Consider the following 19132-nt stretch of genomic DNA (forward strand, 5'->3'; position numbering starts at 1 on the left):
TGCCTCGCGATGGGAGCGGGAAGTCTCTGGGACCCCCGTCGCCCCCAGCCCCGCTGTGTGCGCCCGGGCGGGCCCTCGGCGGGGGGCAGGCCGGTGGGGGACCCGGCCCCTCGGGCTCCCGGGGCGCAGGTGCCGCTGAGCCCGTCAGGAGCAGGCGCCCCGGGCGGCCCGGGGTCTGCGGGGACCGTGTGCCTGGCCCCGCTGCAGCCCGACCCGAGAAAAGCACAAGTCGGCGGCGGGGGGCGGGGAGGTGGGAGTGCGTTTATAACGCGGACGGTGACCCCGGGTCTGCGGTGGAGCCCGAGCTCTGGAGCCTGAAAGGCCCGGTAAGTCCCAGCTCTGTCACCTGTAAGCAGGGGCGACAGAGGGAACCTGGGTCAGGGTTCTCATCTGAAAATATTAATAATGACTGTCTCACGGCGTCGTTTTGGAACTTAGGTCTGTCATGCGTTGTAAAGTATTTAGACAAGTGGCAGGTAGTAAGCCCTGAGTAAGTGACAACTGCTGTCATAGTTAGAAGACGCTTTGTCTTTTTTCGCTGGAGGCTTACCGTACCCTCACAACCACCTGAACAGAAACCGAGGCTCAGCGGGGTGGAACGATGTGCTCAAGTCAGGAGCTAGCAGTGAGGGAGTTTGGATTCAGGGGCAGGTGTTCTTACTTCAGTCTCGGGCTTCGTCTAATATCACGCCTGCCTAAGACTGGCATCGCAGCCGTCACAGCACTTAGGAAAGTGGCCTGTCCCCGCATCCCCAGGGGTGTAAGGGAAAGTGAATGCAGATGGAACCCTACAATGTGCCACTATTCTGGGATTTCTAGTGTCTCTTCAGGTACAAAGGACAGACAGAGGTTCCTGGCCCCTTCTGCGTTGACAGGCGGCCTTTTAAGTCTGATATTATAATGAATTTCAAGAATCAAGTGTTTGCCCCTAAAATGAATTTGTTTCTCGGAGCCACACCCCAGTTGCCTTGAAATGAAGTAACCTTTGTGAGATAGGAAGCAGGGGCCTCTGTCAAGCAGTCTTACCTGGAAGAGAGCACCTCTCTGACCTTAGATCCTTGTCTAGAGCTTCAGAGCAGAGACAGAAGAGCCCAGGAAGGAGCAGATCTGATCCGCTTGCCCGGAATGAGCCAGACTTAATGATGATGCCACCTTCAGGAGCCACCACACTGTGAGTGGGGAGTTTGAGCCGTCCTTGAGAAGAGCAGGGAGAGCTGGGGTGGCCCAGGGGCAGGCTGCTCAGGGAAGGCTGCTTTGTTGAAGAGCTTGTGAGGGCGAGGTCCGGGGGTAAGGGATAACCAGGCAGAGGGAGGAAGTTCTGTCTCCAGTCCCCTTAAAGGCCCCCCGCTCGTTACAGATGCTGCGTTGCTGTCACAGGTGTCCATCACCACGTGTGACGTTAATACCATTATCCTGATCTCACAGGATCCCAGGATGATGATACTTGAAGGATTTTCCAAAGTCGTTTACTTCCAACTCTCGAAACCTTTCAGACCCAATGTCTTTAAAGGTTCAGTGACTTGTCCAGGGAAACCCAGTTTGTTTGTGACAGAGTCAGAAGGAAAACAGTGCAGTTCACTTTCTCACAGGTAAGTCAGCAAAAGCATCTCATCAAAAGGGCCTTTTGGGAAGTACCTCACAGCTGAAACAAACAATTAAAAGTTCTTGCCTTCCAGCATCCTGTGTCTCTCTCTCTTTTTTTTTTTTTTGTGAGGAAGATCAGCCCTGAGCTAACATCCGTGCTAATCCTCCTCTTTTTGCTGAGGAAGACCGGCTCTGAGCTAACATCTATTGCCAATCCTCCTCCTTTTTTTTCCCCAAAGTCCCAGGAGATAGTTGTATGTCATAGTTGCACATCCTTCTAGTTGCTGTATGTGGGATGCGGCCTCAGCATGGCCAGAGAAGCAGTGCGTCAGTGCGCGCCCAGGATCCAAACCCGGGCCGCCAGTAGCGGAGCGCGCGCACTTAACCGCTAAGCCACGGGGCCGGCCCATCCTATCTCTTTTACTAGGCTTACCGTGGATTGTCTATACCAGGGGGTAAATAATCCTATGAGAAAAATAGATAAATGATGCATAGTGAGTGTTTTTCTTCTAAGTTAATTTTAATGAAAGAATGCTGTCTTATCCTTTGGTGTACTTATTTCAACTAATTGTTGTTTTTATTTCTTTGTGTTAGTCAGAAGGACAGGTGTTATTGTTAAATCAATCAAGGAAACTTCATGTTCACTCAGTAAAAAACTGCAGATGATCATTTCAGAGTCACACAAAGACAGTGGTGCTGCCTGCCCGTGATCCTTCTCGTGCCTTTTTAAGGCCCAGAGGGTCCTATGTCTTTGGGGTAGATGATCCTTAACTGGGGTGCTGAGATTTGCCGAGGTGGAATCTCAGGACCTCCATCTTCTTTCTGTCCCCTCAGCTGAGCCACAGTTCTCTACACTCTCCCAGGACCCACAGAAAATGAACATCCCTCAGGGGAGCTCTTTCTTTATTTCCCACTTTGTGTTGTAATAGATTTAAGGTTTGGAAGGATCCATGCATGAGATGGAAAAGGAGAAATAGAAATAGATTAAGTCAATTTTGAGGGAAAATATACCCTGTTTTACTGTTAACTATGATGTTTGCTGTCAGTGTTGGGTAGGTAACCTTGTCAGGGTAAGTAGGTGTTATGAGAGGTTAGGGGATTCGATCGGAGACGTAAAAGACACTGTCCACTCCAAACAAATGAACTGAAGGTATATTTTATTATATAGAGGATAGTAAAGGTGATAGTCTGCAAACAGATCCGAATAGGTCAAATATTAAGAGGGAAAAAACATCAGCTCGACTGGAAAGGGAAAACATCCACATCGGCTGAAGAGAAATGACACAAATCAACCGGAAAGAGAAACACCAGGTTGACTGAAAAGAGAACACATCAGATCAATTACTTCATATCAAATCAATTACTTCACATCAAATCAATTATTCACAATATTCACGCCCCACTGCCGGGAGAGTCCTGTCAATCGATGAGGCTGGGCAAGGATCACACTTCCTGGGCAACGCGTCGCTTCCATAGGTGGAACTCTCACTAGGTCTCAGTTTCCAGTAGTTTTTATGCCATCAATAATTTTCAGAGTAAGCAATTAGAGAGTTTGCAGAGGAAGCATTTAGTGTTTCCATGTACAAATGGTTATCAGTGGAGTATGTGCATTGAGCCCCCTGGCTAACGTCCCAGCCCAGTAATTGTGTACGTGCATTGTTCTCTCTGGTTATCGTCCTACCCCGGCACAGATGGTCAGTCCATCCCCTGCTACGCGGCTCCAAGAGCCTTGAAATGTTACAATTTGCAACTCTCTCTGTGGGAGAAAGGCCAGTTCCCACCACACAGAAAGCAGCTTTATATTTCTTTGTGTGCTGGTGGCTATAGGTCAGTGGAGTGGCCAAACATGGCTGTACTCATGTTAAGACAGTAGAGTCTCTCCAGTTTGCTAAGATTTCATATTAGTCCTGAATGTGCAATGTATTATATTCCTTTTTGTGCATCTATTGAAATAAAGCTGTAGCTTACTTCCTTTAATCTGTAAATACTGTAAAATGGTATAATGGATTTTCTAATGTGAACTTGAATTCTTGTATAGACCCTAGTTGCTAAGTGTGATAAGTTGTTTCTTACATATTTTCCTAGGGCTTTTTGCTAATACTATATTTAGTATTTTTATTTCTGTATCCACAGCTGGATTAGACTATACTTTCTTGTTTCTCTGTCCAATTATGGTATCAAGGTCATAGTCTTATTAAAAAATGGTCCTGCTCCTTTTCTTTTCTAATAGTTTAGATAAGAAAATTGTGTTAGGTGAAGCTTTGTGAAACTCACCTGTAAATTTGGGCCTTATGAAGACTTTTTTGCTTGAAGATTTTGATTATTGAATTAATTTGTTAGTCATAAGCCTATATTGGATTTGTATTTTTTTCTTGGTATGACTTGGGTCATTACATTTTCATAGAAAACTGTTCATTTTTATTTATATTTTTCAATGTATTTTCATGAATTGATTGATAGTATTCCCTTAGGATTTCAGTCTTTTATCTGTTATATCAATAATTTCCTGTTTTGATCAGCTTTTAAATTTTATTTTAGTATAAAGCCTACTAATCAGAAAAGGACAGAATATGTTCTGGTTGGCCCAATCTGAAACCAGCAGTTTAGGGTCAGAGGGTCTTCATATTTTGTGCTGGCAGCGGACTCTAGATATTGGGAGTAGAGGAACATGTCCTTGCCATGCTTGTGCTCCCCAGCTTTGCACAGCCACCTGTCAGCACCGTTTGCTGACAGGACTGTCCTTTCTCCCTTGAATTATCTTGGCACCTCTGTGAGAAATCAACCAGCAGTGTATGTATGGGTCTGTTTTGGACTCTGTTTACTTCTGATGATCTGTGTTAATCCTTTTGCTGATACCACACTGTCCTGATGAGTGTCTCTTTACAGTAAGTCTTGAAATCAGGTAATGCAAATCTTGCAACTTGCTTCTTTTTAAAAATTGTTTTGGGTATTCTAGGTCCTTTACTTTATAGAAAGTTTTGAAAATCAGCTTGCCCAGCACCGAAGAGCCTGCTGAGATTTTGGTTTCGATTGCCTAGAACCTATAGAATTTATAGTGTAGATCAATTTGGGGAGAATTTACATCTTGATCATAATGAGTCTTCCAGTTCATGAACACAATATCTCTCTCTTTTTGGTTAGATAATATGGAGGGTTTGGGTTTTTATCTTTCTGAGTCAAAAGGATAGTTTTGAGTTAGAATTTAAAAGGATAACTCTGTCTACTGTTTGAGGATAGACTCTAGTGGGGCAGTGGTGGAAGCAGTACAATATGGGAGCCCATTTGTGTAATCCTAGCAAGAAATGATGATCATAAGGGTGTTCGTTACTTTGAAGTGGTCAGGTTGTGGGTGTAATTGAAGGTAGAGCCAACAGTCTGAGTGCGCGTGTTTCCTTTCCACTACCTTGCAAATAGAGTGTGCATCAAGCTTTGGATTTTTACCAGTGTGGCTTAAAAATGATCTCAGTTTAGTTCACTGTATTTCTTTGTTGTTGAACTCTTTATTCCTTACTCATTCTCCTATTGATGTGCTGATTTTAATGACTGTATCCGGTATACCCTTATAGCCCTTTTTCTGTGATGTAAGTTGCACCATTTTCCTACGGGTTTTTGTATTTTTGTCTTACTCGTGACTTTTGTTTTCGCCATAAAGGCATTTTATTGTTGTCAAATTTAGCAGTTTTTTCTTTTTTGATTCCTGGATTTTCAATCATAGTTGTGCATTTCCCACTGTAACGTTGTACAATCGTTGTTCTGTGTAGTCTTCTAGAATGTGATTTTATTACTTGCATTTAGATCTTGAATGCTTTTTAATTTTATCTTGCTCCGTGGTGTGAGAGAGAGAGATATAACTATCTTTTCCCAGGTAACCTCTAGCTTTCCCTGTGACATTAGTGTCTAGCCTTTCCTTACTCATTTGAATGATGTTGTTACTGCACCAGGTCCGTTTTTGCCCACAGACCAGAAAGCCAAACACCGAGATGATGAGATTGCAGAGAGAGAGTGTGTTTATTAATCATGAGGCAGCCAAGTAAGGAAACGGGAGAATGAATCTCAAATCCGCTTCCCTGAAAATAGGGACTCAGGGATATTTATGGGGTAAGGGGCAAGGTGGTCTGAAATGACTGGGTGAGGAGAGATGAGGTAATTAATGATCTGCTCAAGCGTAGTCAGCCTTCATGCCTCTTTGTAGGACACATGTTCACAGAATGACTGCATTATCATGACCTGAGGGTGGAGTTTTAACCTCTTGACGTCAAAATGTTGCTTATCGGACATACATCTGCGTGGGCCCGGTTGCTGGGTTGGTGGTCTCAACCAGCCTGAAGTGGACAAGGGGTTCCAACTCCTGAAGAAAATAGCTCGAACACCCATTACCATGGTGACCCAGCCTCCAGGGATAAGTTGTCTATGGGAACCTAGTGGGAGTCAGCATATTGCCTAAACAGCACAGTTAACAATGGCTAAGTTTACCATACAGATTTAAGTCCTCGCTGCCTTCTGTTCTCATACGTTTCTAGATAAGGCCATCCTCTCCTTCTTCTTGGTACAGAGAAGAAGATACCTTTACAAATGGAGATTTCCTTTCCAAACGTAAATGTCTCTAAAAAAGGGTAACCAGAACTAAGAATGGGCTTAGCAGGGACCCTCCCGGATACCCAGAGATGTCTATGATGATGGCCTGTTCTAGGGGCTGGCCTCCCATTCCAAACCCTTTTGGTCAGTTGGTGGAGGTGGGGGTCAAAGTGTCTTTCAGGCAGAGACATATTTTGAGGTGGCCAATTCCTATCCCCCATAGTTACTAGCTGCTTAATCATCAATGGCTAACTGTTTGCAGGTTTCAGTGTCACCCATAGTCAAATAGGAAGTTGACTCTGTTCATCGTTCTTCCCGCTACACACTTTGTTTCAGGTCTTGTTCACTTGAAGCTTGGATGTCTTTCTGGGCTCTCATCAGTGCCCTGCTCTTTCTGCCCACTTCTCTTTTTGCAATAGATTGTGGGCCACATTGTCCTGTCTTTCTTATTTAATAGGATCTTACCCTCTGTCTTCCAGAATTTGTTCAAATTTTCTGGCCTTCTGCTGGGACATTTCTCTATATTCTGTTTTCGTCATACTTTTATATTAGGTTTTGTATTTTACCTGAGTTTTTTTTTTGGAGGCAGGAACTGTAGATATGTGTGCTCAGTGTGTTCTTTTGAACTAGAGGAATCATTAATGCTTCTAATTCTCTCTTCTCTTAATTTCCAGTACTCTAATCTTTTTGCTTTCTTTTTCCACCATTTAGAAATTTTTTCTTGGCCTTCATATCATATTCTTTTTCTACCTGCCGCTTAAATTTTGCTATTCACTTGAATTCTGTACTTACTCCTTTTCTCTCCTCAGTTTCTATGTCCTTTCTGAACCAGCCATTTTTCTCTGATGACTTCAGTTATCATCTTAATGAATAATGTCTCCTAAATTCTAATTTTCATCTTAGACCTCTGTCTCTGTTCCAAAATCATGCAACAACAGTGAAACAAATAATTCCTTCTGTAGGTTCCACAGGCATTTTGGGTGGGTGCAAATGAAAAACATCTGCCTCACTGTGACTCAACCTCTGACTCTTATTTGTTGTTCCAGCCTCTGTGTATGGCCTCAGCATCCACCTCGTTGCTTGTGCAGCATCTCTGTGTATAGCTGCACAAGAAAAGAATGACCAGATTTTGTTTCCTATAAGGATTAGTTTCCCATTCTTTATCTTTGTTGTTTTGCCTTAATATAGTAATTCCTTAAATTAGGTCTTCTGTTTTGCTGCTTAAGGTATTGTCCACTAATCATATAGAGCAATGGTTCCTAACTAGGGTCGATTTTGCTCCCCAGGAGACATTTGGCAGTGTTGGGAGATATTTTTGACTGTCACAACTGGGGATGCTACTGGCATCTAATGAGTAGAAGACAGGGGTACTGGTAAAGATCCTAAAATACACAGGACAGTCTTCCACAAAAATAGCATCATCTGGTCCACAGTGTCAGTAGTGCCATGTTGAAAATAACCCTGTTCTAGAGCATTGCTCCTGAAATATAAATCTGGTGGTGTGTAATACCTTCCCGGGCTTACATGTATCTCTTATTGGTTCCCTATTACCCCAGCACAGATTTCCAGGCTGGGGTGTGTATAATCTGCAGAGCGCTCAGCATAATCCGCTGGTGTATGAGAAATGTATGCAGGAATCCTATTTATAATAACTTTACCTAAAAAAATAAGGCATTAACGTTCCTCCTTATATTAAGTAACAATATATGTGTATAAAATAGAAATAAATAAATCGGCATGAGAATAATTTTTTTTTTTACTAATGATGTACGTCTCCTCAAAGCATAAGACAGAATTAGGGCCCCGTGATAGTCATCCTTTATAGCATTTTGTTTTAAATTCTGAACAGTAAACATAGTAAGACATAGTTTCCAAAGGTATTCTCCATGTCACTGACTCTGGACCCTCAAGTTGATTAGAAATGTGCTGTTACGGGTGTCAGTGTCGTTCAAGGACGTGACTGTGGAGTTCACCGGGAGGAGTGGCGGCAGGTGGACTCTGCACAGAGGACCCTGTACAGAGATGTGACGATGCTGGAGAGCTACAGCCACCTCGTCTCCGTGGTGAGCAGACCTTACCATGTGACTCCCTTTAGACTGCAAATTCTGTTTTTTCTTTTTTAACTGTTAATCACTTTTGTTGAGGTGTATTTAACAGAAAATAAAACTCAGCACTTTTCGGTGTATAAATGAGTGAGTTTTCAAGAATGAAAAGTAGATGACCATCATCAAAATCATGATTTGGAATATTTCTGTCATCCCAGAAAGATCCTTCTGTCCTTTGCAGTGAGTCTCCTCCCTCCATCCCTACCTCTCAGACTCCTCAGAGCAATCACTGGTCTGCTTTCCATTGCAGTAGTTTTGCCTTTTCTTGACTTTCATGTCAATGGGATCATAATGTATATTCTCTCTTTTGTCTGGCTTCTTTCACTCAGCAGAATGCTTTTGAGACTAGTGCATGTGTCTGTATCACTACTTTATTCCTTCTGTCCTGAGTAGTGTTCCTTTGTGTGCATGAACCACAGTGTGTTATCTTTCAGTTGATGGACACATGGGTTTGTTCCGGTTGGGGTGGTCATGAATAAAGCAGCTGAGAACATTCACATACAAGTCTTTGTGTCGACATGTTTTCATTTCTCTTGTGTCAATACCTAGGAGAGGGTTTGCTGGGTCTTCTGGTAAGTTTATATGTAATTGTATGAGAAGCTGCCAAATGTGTCCAAGCTGCCTCTACTGTTTTTCATGCCCATGAGCAATGCCTGAGAATTCTCATTGCTCTTTGGTTACCAACAGATGCTTTGGTAACTCTTACCTATTTTTAACCATTTTAGTTGGTATCTTCTATCTTATGGAGTTTTAATTTACATTTCCCTGGTGACTAACAGTCTCGAACTTCTTTTCATATGCTTTTTTTTTAACCATTTATAATCTCCTTCAATGAAGTGTCTGATCAAGTCTTTAGCCCATTTTTTGTTGAGTTTAGTTTGTTTTTTTGGTCTTATTGTTGAGTTGAAGTTCAGACCTGTATCAAATACATGTTTTGCAAACTTGTTTTCTCCATTTCTGGCTTGCCTTTTTAAGAAAGAAATGTTTTCAGATTGTTTTTGGCTTTTACATATACTTTTATAAAAAACTTTTTATATGACAGAATTATAGATTCACAGGAATTAGCACAGTTGTATTCTTCAAAAATTTCCTCCAATGAGTATGTCTTACATAACATAGTCTCAACACCAGTAAACAGACACTGGTACCACATGTGTGAATAGCTGTGTGCCATTTTATCACATGTAGAGATTCATGTAAGCACCATCACAATCAAGATACAGAACTATTCTATCACCACAAAGGTTTCTCTTGTGCTGCCTCTTTATAATCATACCCGTCCCTCTCCCACACCTTCCCTAATCCTGCCCACTACTAGTCTGCTCTTCATCTCTATAATCTTGCCATTTTGGGAACATTATACAAATGGAATCATAGAATATTTGATGTGAGATTGAGATCAATCCAAGTTGTAGTGTGTATCAATCATTTATTTATTTTATTACTATAGAGTGTTCCACTGTGTGAATGTATCGTAGGTTGTTTAGCCATTCATCTGTTGAAGGACTTCTTGGTTGTTCTTGTCTTGGGCTATTATAAATAAAGCTGCTGTGAACGTTCATGTTCAGGTTTTTGTGTGAACATAAATTATTATTTCTCTGGGATAAATGCCCAGGAGTGTTACTGGGGTTGTATGGTAAGTATATGTTTTGTTCTTTAAGAAACTGCCAAACTATTTTCCAGAGTGGCAGTACCATTTTGCATTTCCACCAGCAGTGTATGAGAAATCCAGTTACTTCCCGTCCTTCCTAGTACTTGGTATTGTCACTATTTTTTGTATTTGTGGTTGTAATGGATGTATAGTGATATCTCTCATGGTCTTAATTTGCATTTCCTTAATGGCTAGTGATGTTAAATATCTTTTCATTTGTTCATATGCCATCTATATATCCTTAGTAAGGTGTCTGTTCACGGCTTTTGTGCATTTTCTCCTTCTTTCTTGATATATAATGACAAATAAAAATTGTATATATTTAAGGTATACAACTTGATGTTTTGCTATATGTATATATTGTGAATTAATTTCCACAATCAAGCTAATTAACATATTTATCACGTAATGTAGTTACCTTTTTTTCTTTGTGGTGAGAACACTTAAGATCTATCCTCTTGGCAAATTTCAAGAATACAATACAGTATTGTTAACTATAGTCACATTGCTGTACATTAGATCTCCATAACTTATTCATCTTGCGTAATTGAACTTTGTATCCCTTGACCAACATCTCCCCATTTTCCATCTCTCCAGTCCCTGGAAATCAGCATTCTACTCTCTGTTTCTATGAATTTGACTGTTTTATATTCCGCTGAGATCCCACAGTATATGTCATTCTGCTTCTGGCTTATTTCACTTAGCGTAATGCCCTCAAGGTTTATCCAATTTGGGGCAGATGTCAGGATTTCCGTCTTTTTTTTTTGGCTGAATAATATTCCATTGTATGTATATATACCACATCTTCTCTAATCATTCATCCGTCAGCGGACACGTAGAGTGTTTATATATCTTGGCTATTGTGAATAATGCTGCAATGAACATGAGAGTGCAGACATCTCTTTGAGATCCTTATTTCATTTCCTTTGGATATATACCTAGAAGTGGAATTGCTGGATAATGAGGTAGTTTTGTTTTTAGTTTTTTGAAGAACCTTCATAGGGTCTTCCAGATGGCTCTGCTAATTTACGTTCCGGTCAACAGTGTAGAAGGGTTCTGTTTTCTCCACATCCTCACCAACGCTTGTTGTCTTTGGTCTTTTTTGATAATCACGCTTCTCTAACAGGTGTGAAGGGATACCTCATTGTGGTTTTGATTTGCGTTTCTCTGAGGATTAGTGATGTTGAGCACATTTTCATAAACTTGTTGACCATTTGTATAGTATCTTTTGGGAAATGTCAACTCAGGTCCTTCGCTCATTTTTTTTTGGTGAGGAAGGTTACCCTGAGCTAACATCTGTTGCCAATCCTCCTCTTTTTGCTGAGGAAGATTGGCCCTGGGCTAACATCTGTGCCCATCTTCCTCTGCTTTATATAGGATACCGCTATTGACAAGCCGTGTGTCGGTCTGTGCTGGGTTCTGAACCTGTGAACCCTGGGCTGCAGAAGCAGAGCACGTGAACTTAACCACTACGCCACTGGACCGGGCCCCCTCTGCCCATTTTTTTAATCTGGTTATTTACTCTTTTGCTATTGAGTTGTATGACTTCCTTATATATTTTGGATATTTACCCCTTATATTATTATTATAATTTGCAAATATTTTCTCCCATTCCATAAGTTGCCTTTTCACTCTGTTGCTTGTTACCTTTGCTGTCCAGAAGTGTTTTAGTTTGATGCAATCTCAATTGTTTATTTTTGCTTTTGTTGCCTGTGCTTTTGGTGTCATATCCAAAAAACCATTGCCAAGACTGTTGTCATGGAGCTCTTTCCCTATGTTTTCTTTTAGGAGTTGCCAAGGTCAACGATGATTTCCTTACAGCTAAGCTTAATGGACAGCTTTTCATCTTTGTGTTGCTTGGCCTCACAGTGGCTGTGGATGATGACAACTTCCTCTTGGAAACACTCTCTTTACTAAACTTTGATAATTCAGTAATCTCGTGGTTTTCGTCCTCTGTACATTCAATTGTAGCACATTGTCTTGGATTTTACAAGGCGCCCAAAATTCAACACTCCCAGACTGAACTCACAATCTTTCTCTGCAGATACTTTTCCTCGTATGTCCTCCTTCAAAATGAATGCCTCCCATTTGCCTGGATGTTAAAGCTAAAGACTCAAACAACATCTTTGAATCTTCCCTCTCGCTCGGTACCCAATCTCTCATCCCACCACCAACCAGTCAGTCAGTGCTGATTATTACATCTCAAATACTTCTACTTTTCTGCATCCTTTTTGAAACCACCCTAGTCCAAGTAACCAACTAAATAACTGAATTATCTTAATGACTTTGTGCCTCTGAGCCTCAATTTCGTGGTTTGTAAAATGAGGCAGTGAGAATGAACACCAAGTTTCTTCCTTCTCTATATTCCGTGATTATCAGAATTTAAAACCCAGGAGAGGCTCAGGGCAAAATCAATTCCAGTGCTTTGTGAGACCATCTCACTTTCTCCGTTTAAATTAACTCTTGGGGGTGACCGAGATTGTGCCTCATATCATCCCATAGCACTGCTGTTAAGGGAAATCTCAGGGTCTTCAAGACAACATGTAATGATCCCCTTTCTCTTAAATAGGAATCTGCCTTATGCCATGGTTTGAGCTGTAGAAAGTATTTTTAAATGAGATTCTAATGCTGGTAACAAATTTATCTACATTGTTTTGTTAATTCGTCTGAAAGCTCATATTGAACATTTCTCATGGGAAGCAAAAAAGTTCCATGTAAAGATTTGGTCCATCTTTTTGACTACCTCTTGAGTGTTTATTAAAAAACCTGGATAACAGGAAAATGTTGATGGAGATTAGAGGGAGGGGCAATGATGAAGGAGTATGATTGATTTTCAGCAGTAGCAATGTCAAAAGCATTATAAAAGAAGAGTAAAGGATTTAGGTCAGGGCTTTCTATGGAAAAAAAAATTAAAATCCATAAGCAGATGGAAAAAGTTAAGTGACACAATATGGCAGATTCCACTAATGAGTTTAGTAGGCAGCCATTTTAATGGAGAGAGAGTAGCTTGCAAAGTGAGAAGTTGGGAAACGTAAAGTGGACAAGAGTCAGAAACGAAGTGGTCCCTTCCTGCCCTGAGGATTCTTTTGGTTCTGAATTGTGTTAGCCCAGCTGAGTGAAGACCTGGGGAGGATGTTATAGATCCTCTAAAAGGGGCATCCATCAGCTGCAGAAAGATGTGCCATCTCTCTCCAAGTCTCATTATCATATTGAAAGGAGGACCCTCCATTACTCTTATTAGGATTAATTTTCTAATTCCAGGGATGGTACTTTCTACATGAGTAGACCTTCACACAGAAATACAGACTCCCCTGGTGTGGATAAAACAGAAGTAACCTTTACTGCTGCCTCTCATCTTCCCAGGACCCAGTGGGAAGGAAAAGGGTGGTTCTCTAGTAAAAAGGGGATTTAAAGGCTGGAGTTTTCCATCTCTCCAAGCCAGGTGCAGGTCCCAGGAATGGAGGAGAAGTGCGGTGCCATCTTTCTGGCAGCCTGAGACCTTGGGAAAACTGGGTCCTTCGGATGTGGTTAGGGAAGACACAGTACTTCCAACAGCCACTGCAGCAGGGCAACAAGATCACAGATGAGATGAGGAACCTGTTACCTCGGAGCCTCCCAGGGAAAGAGCATTTAGGCTCCTACCATTTATTGGGATAACTGGTTCCTGGCCCTTTGGAAAATGCCCAGTCATCCCAGGGCTAGGCTTCTCTGGAAAAGTAACTTTCCACTCTCCTTAAAATATGCAACTAAAAGGTATCTATACTTTTATATTTTAAATATATTGTTGGGACTTCATTTCAAACTGCTATATTATAAAACTGTTTCAGATAGCTTTAAATCCAAGGCCATGGCTTTCAAACTCTTGACAGCAACTCAAAAAATAGATGAAATAATTTTTATGTAAACCAGTATACAAACACATGCACAAAACTAATACAAAAGTTTTATGAAACTTTTCTTCCCCTTATTACTTGTAAATCACACTAATATTATCTATTCTGTTTTGTTTCATTTTTTTTAAGTTCTTGTCACAACACCTAGAATTATTTCATAATCTACTCACGGGTCAGGACCTGCAGCTTGAAAAACACTGTTTTAAAATTATGGGTTCCAGATACTGTAGCTGGTAGTCTCGTGTCCAAATTTTTAAAAGGCTCATTAAAATGCATCATCAAAAAGCGGTATTTGCTGAAGGAACCTGAGTCCCCATAAAGAGCATTGTCTTGGGGATTCCAACCATAAGTCACCAGATGAATAACCAGCCTTTCCTTTGCAGAACTGAGGTGTGAGCTCAAGACTGAGTAAACGTAACATACAATCAGAACAGAGTTGCAAAAGGAGGACCATCTCCAAATGCAATGTGTGTCCCTCTGGAAAACATAAAGCAGCCTAGAGTGAGGTGAGGGGAACAAAACAGAAAAACAATACTAATGGAGAAAAGATCAAGCTTGCAACATCTATCTCCAAGCTTCATAAGGTGCACTTGTACTTTCCAACCCTATGAGACAGAGTGATGTTCAGGATGACTCCACTAATCATGTGGCCTTGAGTATCTCAGCAGACATCAGTTATTTAAAGGGATAACCTCAGATTAAATTAGTTCACCCTAATTATGCAAAATGGTAAATTCAAATAAGCAAGGTAATTTGCTTCTATTTATTTCAATTTAAAATTTTTCAATCACTTGGCATCTCAAATCAAAGCAAATGGGTAATATTATGAATTATATCAGTATGACTCTTTAAATACATAAATGTATGGGCTGATTTAAAATTCTTATTTGTTATGCACTTATTAAAATTTGCACTAGAGTAGGGAACCACATTCAAGATATGAAACACGGTCATGTCCGTGAAAAGCAAAGAAAGTTGTCACAAAAGTGCCTTTGTGAAAATCTAGCAACAGAATGAGTCCCCAAAATCTTTTAAGCTATTCCACAGGAAAAGTGAGGTAGATCACACTAGTAAAGCCAACACTAGGAAAGCTTATGAAATATTTATCAAGGGAAATATTTGATAAATAATAAAAATATTCAGTTTTAGGAAGCAGTAAGATAAGCTTCGACATGGTTGCACTTATGAGCACAGGATTTTCATAGGAAAGAAAGAAATGGAAGTTTATTGAATATGTTTTGTCAGCATCACTAAATACTTTCAAATACATTGTAGCATTGGAAACTAGGAATCAGAGATGTTAAATAATTTGCCCTAGGTCACACAGTGACAAATGACAGAACTAGGATTTAAACTCCATCTTCTGATTACACATCAATTATTTTTTTCACATTGATATCATTTTATCCTGAACCAGTACTCAAAATATGATAGTGCTTAAAATATTTGCTTGAACATTTCCTAGGATTTCTGATCAAGGTCAATTCAGATTGCAGTTTCAAGGCTTATGAGTAATAAAGTGATCTTTAAAAGAAAAAAAGTATGTGAAAAATATACATGCATTCTGAGTGGCATATGAATCTCTCAAGCATTTGATAAACTATTCTTTACGTCTCATGTAAGGATGAAAGAAGTTATCTGTTGTTACATAACAAGCCACACAAAAGTATAGTACTGTAAGACAGTAATTTATTCTTGTCTGTTACTGTTCTGTGGATTGGCTGTGGTTGGCTGGGCAGTTCTTGCTTGGGGTCTCCTAGAAAGTGCAGTCAGATGTCAGCTGGGACTGCAATCATCTGTAGGCCCAATTGGGGTGGACGTCAAGATGGTTCACTCCTAGGATGGCAGGGGATGCTGGCTATTATCTTACTTGGGGCTGCCAACTGGAGGGCCTACACGTGGCCTCTCCATGTGACTTGGGCTTCTCTCAAAGTGGTGGCTGGGTTACAAAAGAAAGCATCCTAAGAGGAAATGTTCCAAAAGACCCAGGATTCTTACAGCCTAGCCTCAGAAGTCCCAGAAAATTACTTCCACAGCATCCTATTGGTTGAGCCAGTTACACCTAGGAGGAGGGCTGTAGACTCCACCTTTTGATATGAGAAACAACATGACAATAAGGGAGGGAAGGAGACTGCCCATCTCATCTTAGTCTTTAGCCTGCCAGCCTGGCATCTATACCTTACCCAACTGTGTTAGAAGGGGAAAAAATATAATAAAATTACAATAACACAAATTATTGTGTGGCATTTCCCCTGTCTCTTTGGCTCTGTCTCTTTCTCTGGAAACACAGCACTTCTTGAATGAGTGAATGAATGAAAGTCTCTGTCTCTCCCTTTCCTATTCCACTCTTTTTTTCCCTCATCACCTTTCTTCTCTTTTCTTTCCTTCTTTCTAACTGAAGATAAAAGTTTAAAAAAATTTTTTTAAAGGAACAACATATTCTAATCAGTTAGTAAATCTTATGGTTATTTTCCAACCACATCTCCCATTTGATATCTGCCTGACTCATTCAGTCACCATCCTATATAGGAGTATAATAAGAGACTTTTTTGTAATGCAGTCAAAGGAAAGAGAGGGAAAAATGGGAAAGAAAAAGTAGATTATCAAGGGAAGAAGGAAAATATAAATGGGATGGAAATGAATCAGGAAGACTGAATAGTATTAAACCCAAGTAGCTGAAAAGACAAAGGGAAAGAATCCGAATTCTCCCCGTATAATGCTGCAACCATCCTTCCTTCCTTTCCAATCCATTGCCACCATCACCACCCTAGTCTAACCTTTTTTCTTAATGTCTGAGTTATTGCTATATCATTTTACCTAATCTCCCTGTGTATGGCCTTTATCCTCTTAGAAACCATCAAAAACTCTGTTTTCCTCATGGTGCTCCCTGTTTAAAAAAAAGAGAGAGACATTAAATGACTGCTGAAGGATAAAGTCCAATATAAGCATTTTAAGGATTTTCCTAATCTGACCTAACCTTCCTTGCCAATCTTGTTTCTCAAGTTTCCCCTGCATGAAACTACTGACTCAGCCAGGGCATTCTACTCACTGTATCCAAATACACAGAAAAATGAGACTAGATCTCACTGTTTATTACATCATGACAAATATGAAACCTGAATCAAGGAAAATAATTAATCAACAAAAATATTATGTTTCACAAAGCAGTGTGGCAATGTTGTAAACTTCTAATTATAGCACTTATGGTCCAGATCACTTCTCATGAATACAGCCTTCTCCTTTTTGTCTTCTGTCCTTTGCTCCAATGGATCCTATCACCAGGAGCTTTCCCTGCTGCTCTCTGCCTTCCCAAATCCTATCTCACTAGGACCCACAAGAAGTCCTCTTCTTCATGGAAACTGACAATAGATAATTAATTTGTAAGAAATAGATTAGCAGGATTAACAAAGTACCTTGTTAACCTTACAGCATCTGATTGGCTTCTCTATGGAGACCAAGTTGCCCAAGTTCCATTTCAGTTTTCAGTCGTAGATTTGTTCAGTACAGTAGTTTAAAGGACCATTTCACCCCAGTTTGATAGATGATTCAACCAGCATCCAATCATTTGTACAACTTTGATTTGCAATAATTACAAACAGTAATTAGAGAAATAGTTAAAAACACCATTGCTAAGATAACTCTTTGGGAGCCTGATATAAATGGGATTTAAAAAAATAGGATATTTGAAGATAATGATGGATGTAGTCTGTGATCAAACATGTTTTGTGGAGAGAAGTTTATTGTCAGGTATAATTAAAGCTGTAGATAAAGCTGTAAAGTCTGAGAGTACAGACTTAGGGGGCAGCAGAAGAGAGTTTTTGAAGCAAAGTACAAATTAGGAATAATTACAGTGATGATTGTGGAATGTCAACATCCATTTCATCATGATGAACCCAGTCTCCTTCAAAGTTCCATTGAGTCAAGGAAAGCATTAGTATAAGGCCAAAGGCAGCTTTGGGAAGAATGCCTTTGAAGTATTTAGGAGTAGAGTGACTGGCAGTCAGCAAACATAAAAGTGGCCTAAAGAGTGAATGTCTCGATCACCAATAGAAATTGTACGCTTTAAAATATCTTATTTAAAAAAACTAGTTTTCTTTTTTTTGTGAGGAGATCAGCCCTGTGCTGACATCTGCCAATCCTCCTCTTTGTTTTTTTTTTGTTTTGCTGAGGAAGACTGGCCCTGAGCTAACACCATGCCCATCTTCCTCCAATTTATATGGGATGCCGCCACAGCACAGCCCACCAAGCATTGAGTTGGTGCATGCCCAGGATCCAAACCAGCGAACCCCGGGCCGTTGCAGCAGAGCACGCACACCCAACCACCTGTGCCACTGGGCCAGCCCCAAAAACTAGTTTTCTTTTTCACATTCAGTATTGAATGTGCATGCAGTTGTTTTTCTTTTTTAATTTATTTTGATTTCAAAACTGGGTAAAACTAAACTTTTTAGAGGAGTTTATGGAGGTGGTCAAATTAAAAAGAAAATTTAGTAAAGATTATCAGACAGGTGAGTGGAGGCTTCTGGGGCCATGTCAACGTTTTATGACATAACATGGGTGGTGGTTCTGTGGGTGCTCAATTTATTCTCTTCATTTATGTTTTATGCATTTTGCTGTTTATAAAGAAGTTATGTAGAATATCCACTGGTAGTAATGCAGTGTTCACCTTGGATAGTTCATTAGCCTTTGTGTGTCTGTTATGCGATAAGCAGGGCTTTGTGCATGTTCCATTTTGCCCACATGAACCTGGGTTGGAAGAATCAACGTAGTTAAAATATCCTTACTACCTAAAGCAATCTACAGATTCAGTGCAATCCCAATCAGAATCCCAATGACATTCTTCATAGAAATAGAACAAAGAATCCTAAAATTTGTATGGAACAACAAAAGACCCCGAATAGCCAAAGGAATCCTGAGAAAAAAGAACAAAGCTGGAGGTATCACAATCCCTGACTTCAAAATATACTACAAAGCTATAGTAATCAAAACAGCATGGTGCTGGCACAAAAACAGACACACAAATCAATAGAACAGAACTGAGATCCCAGAAATAAAACCACACATCTATGGACATACAAAGGAGAAAGGAAAGTCTCTTCTATAAATGGTGTTGGGAAAACTGAACAGGCACATGCAAAAGAATGAAAGCAGACCATTATCTTGCACCATACACAAAAATTAACTCAAAATAGTTTAAAGACTTGAATGTAAGACTTGAAACCATAAAAATCCTAGAAGAAAATATAGGCAGTACACTATTTGACATTGGTCTTACTAGCATCTTTTTGAATACCATATCTACTTGGGCAAGGGAAAGAAAAGAAAAT

The 19132-nt window shown here is 40.3% G+C and overlaps 1 protein-coding gene across 1 annotated transcript; it reads left to right on the forward strand.

The window, feature by feature from the left end:
• The first annotated feature begins 1008 nt into the window (after positions 1-1008).
• Positions 1009-11832, forward strand: LOC131419860 (zinc finger protein 585A-like). The gene is made up of 4 exons (XM_058565367.1): positions 1009-1171; positions 1426-1589; positions 8102-8222; positions 11704-11832. The coding sequence occupies exons 2-4, from the start codon at positions 1435-1437 to the stop codon at positions 11830-11832; spliced, it is 405 nt and encodes a 134-aa protein (XP_058421350.1). The 5' UTR covers positions 1009-1171; positions 1426-1434.
• Positions 11833-19132: the final 7300 nt, after the last annotated feature.

The sequence above is a fragment of the Diceros bicornis genome, chromosome 22, assembly GCF_020826845.1.
Source record: "Diceros bicornis minor isolate mBicDic1 chromosome 22, mDicBic1.mat.cur, whole genome shotgun sequence".
Taxonomy (NCBI): domain Eukaryota; kingdom Metazoa; phylum Chordata; class Mammalia; order Perissodactyla; family Rhinocerotidae; genus Diceros; species Diceros bicornis.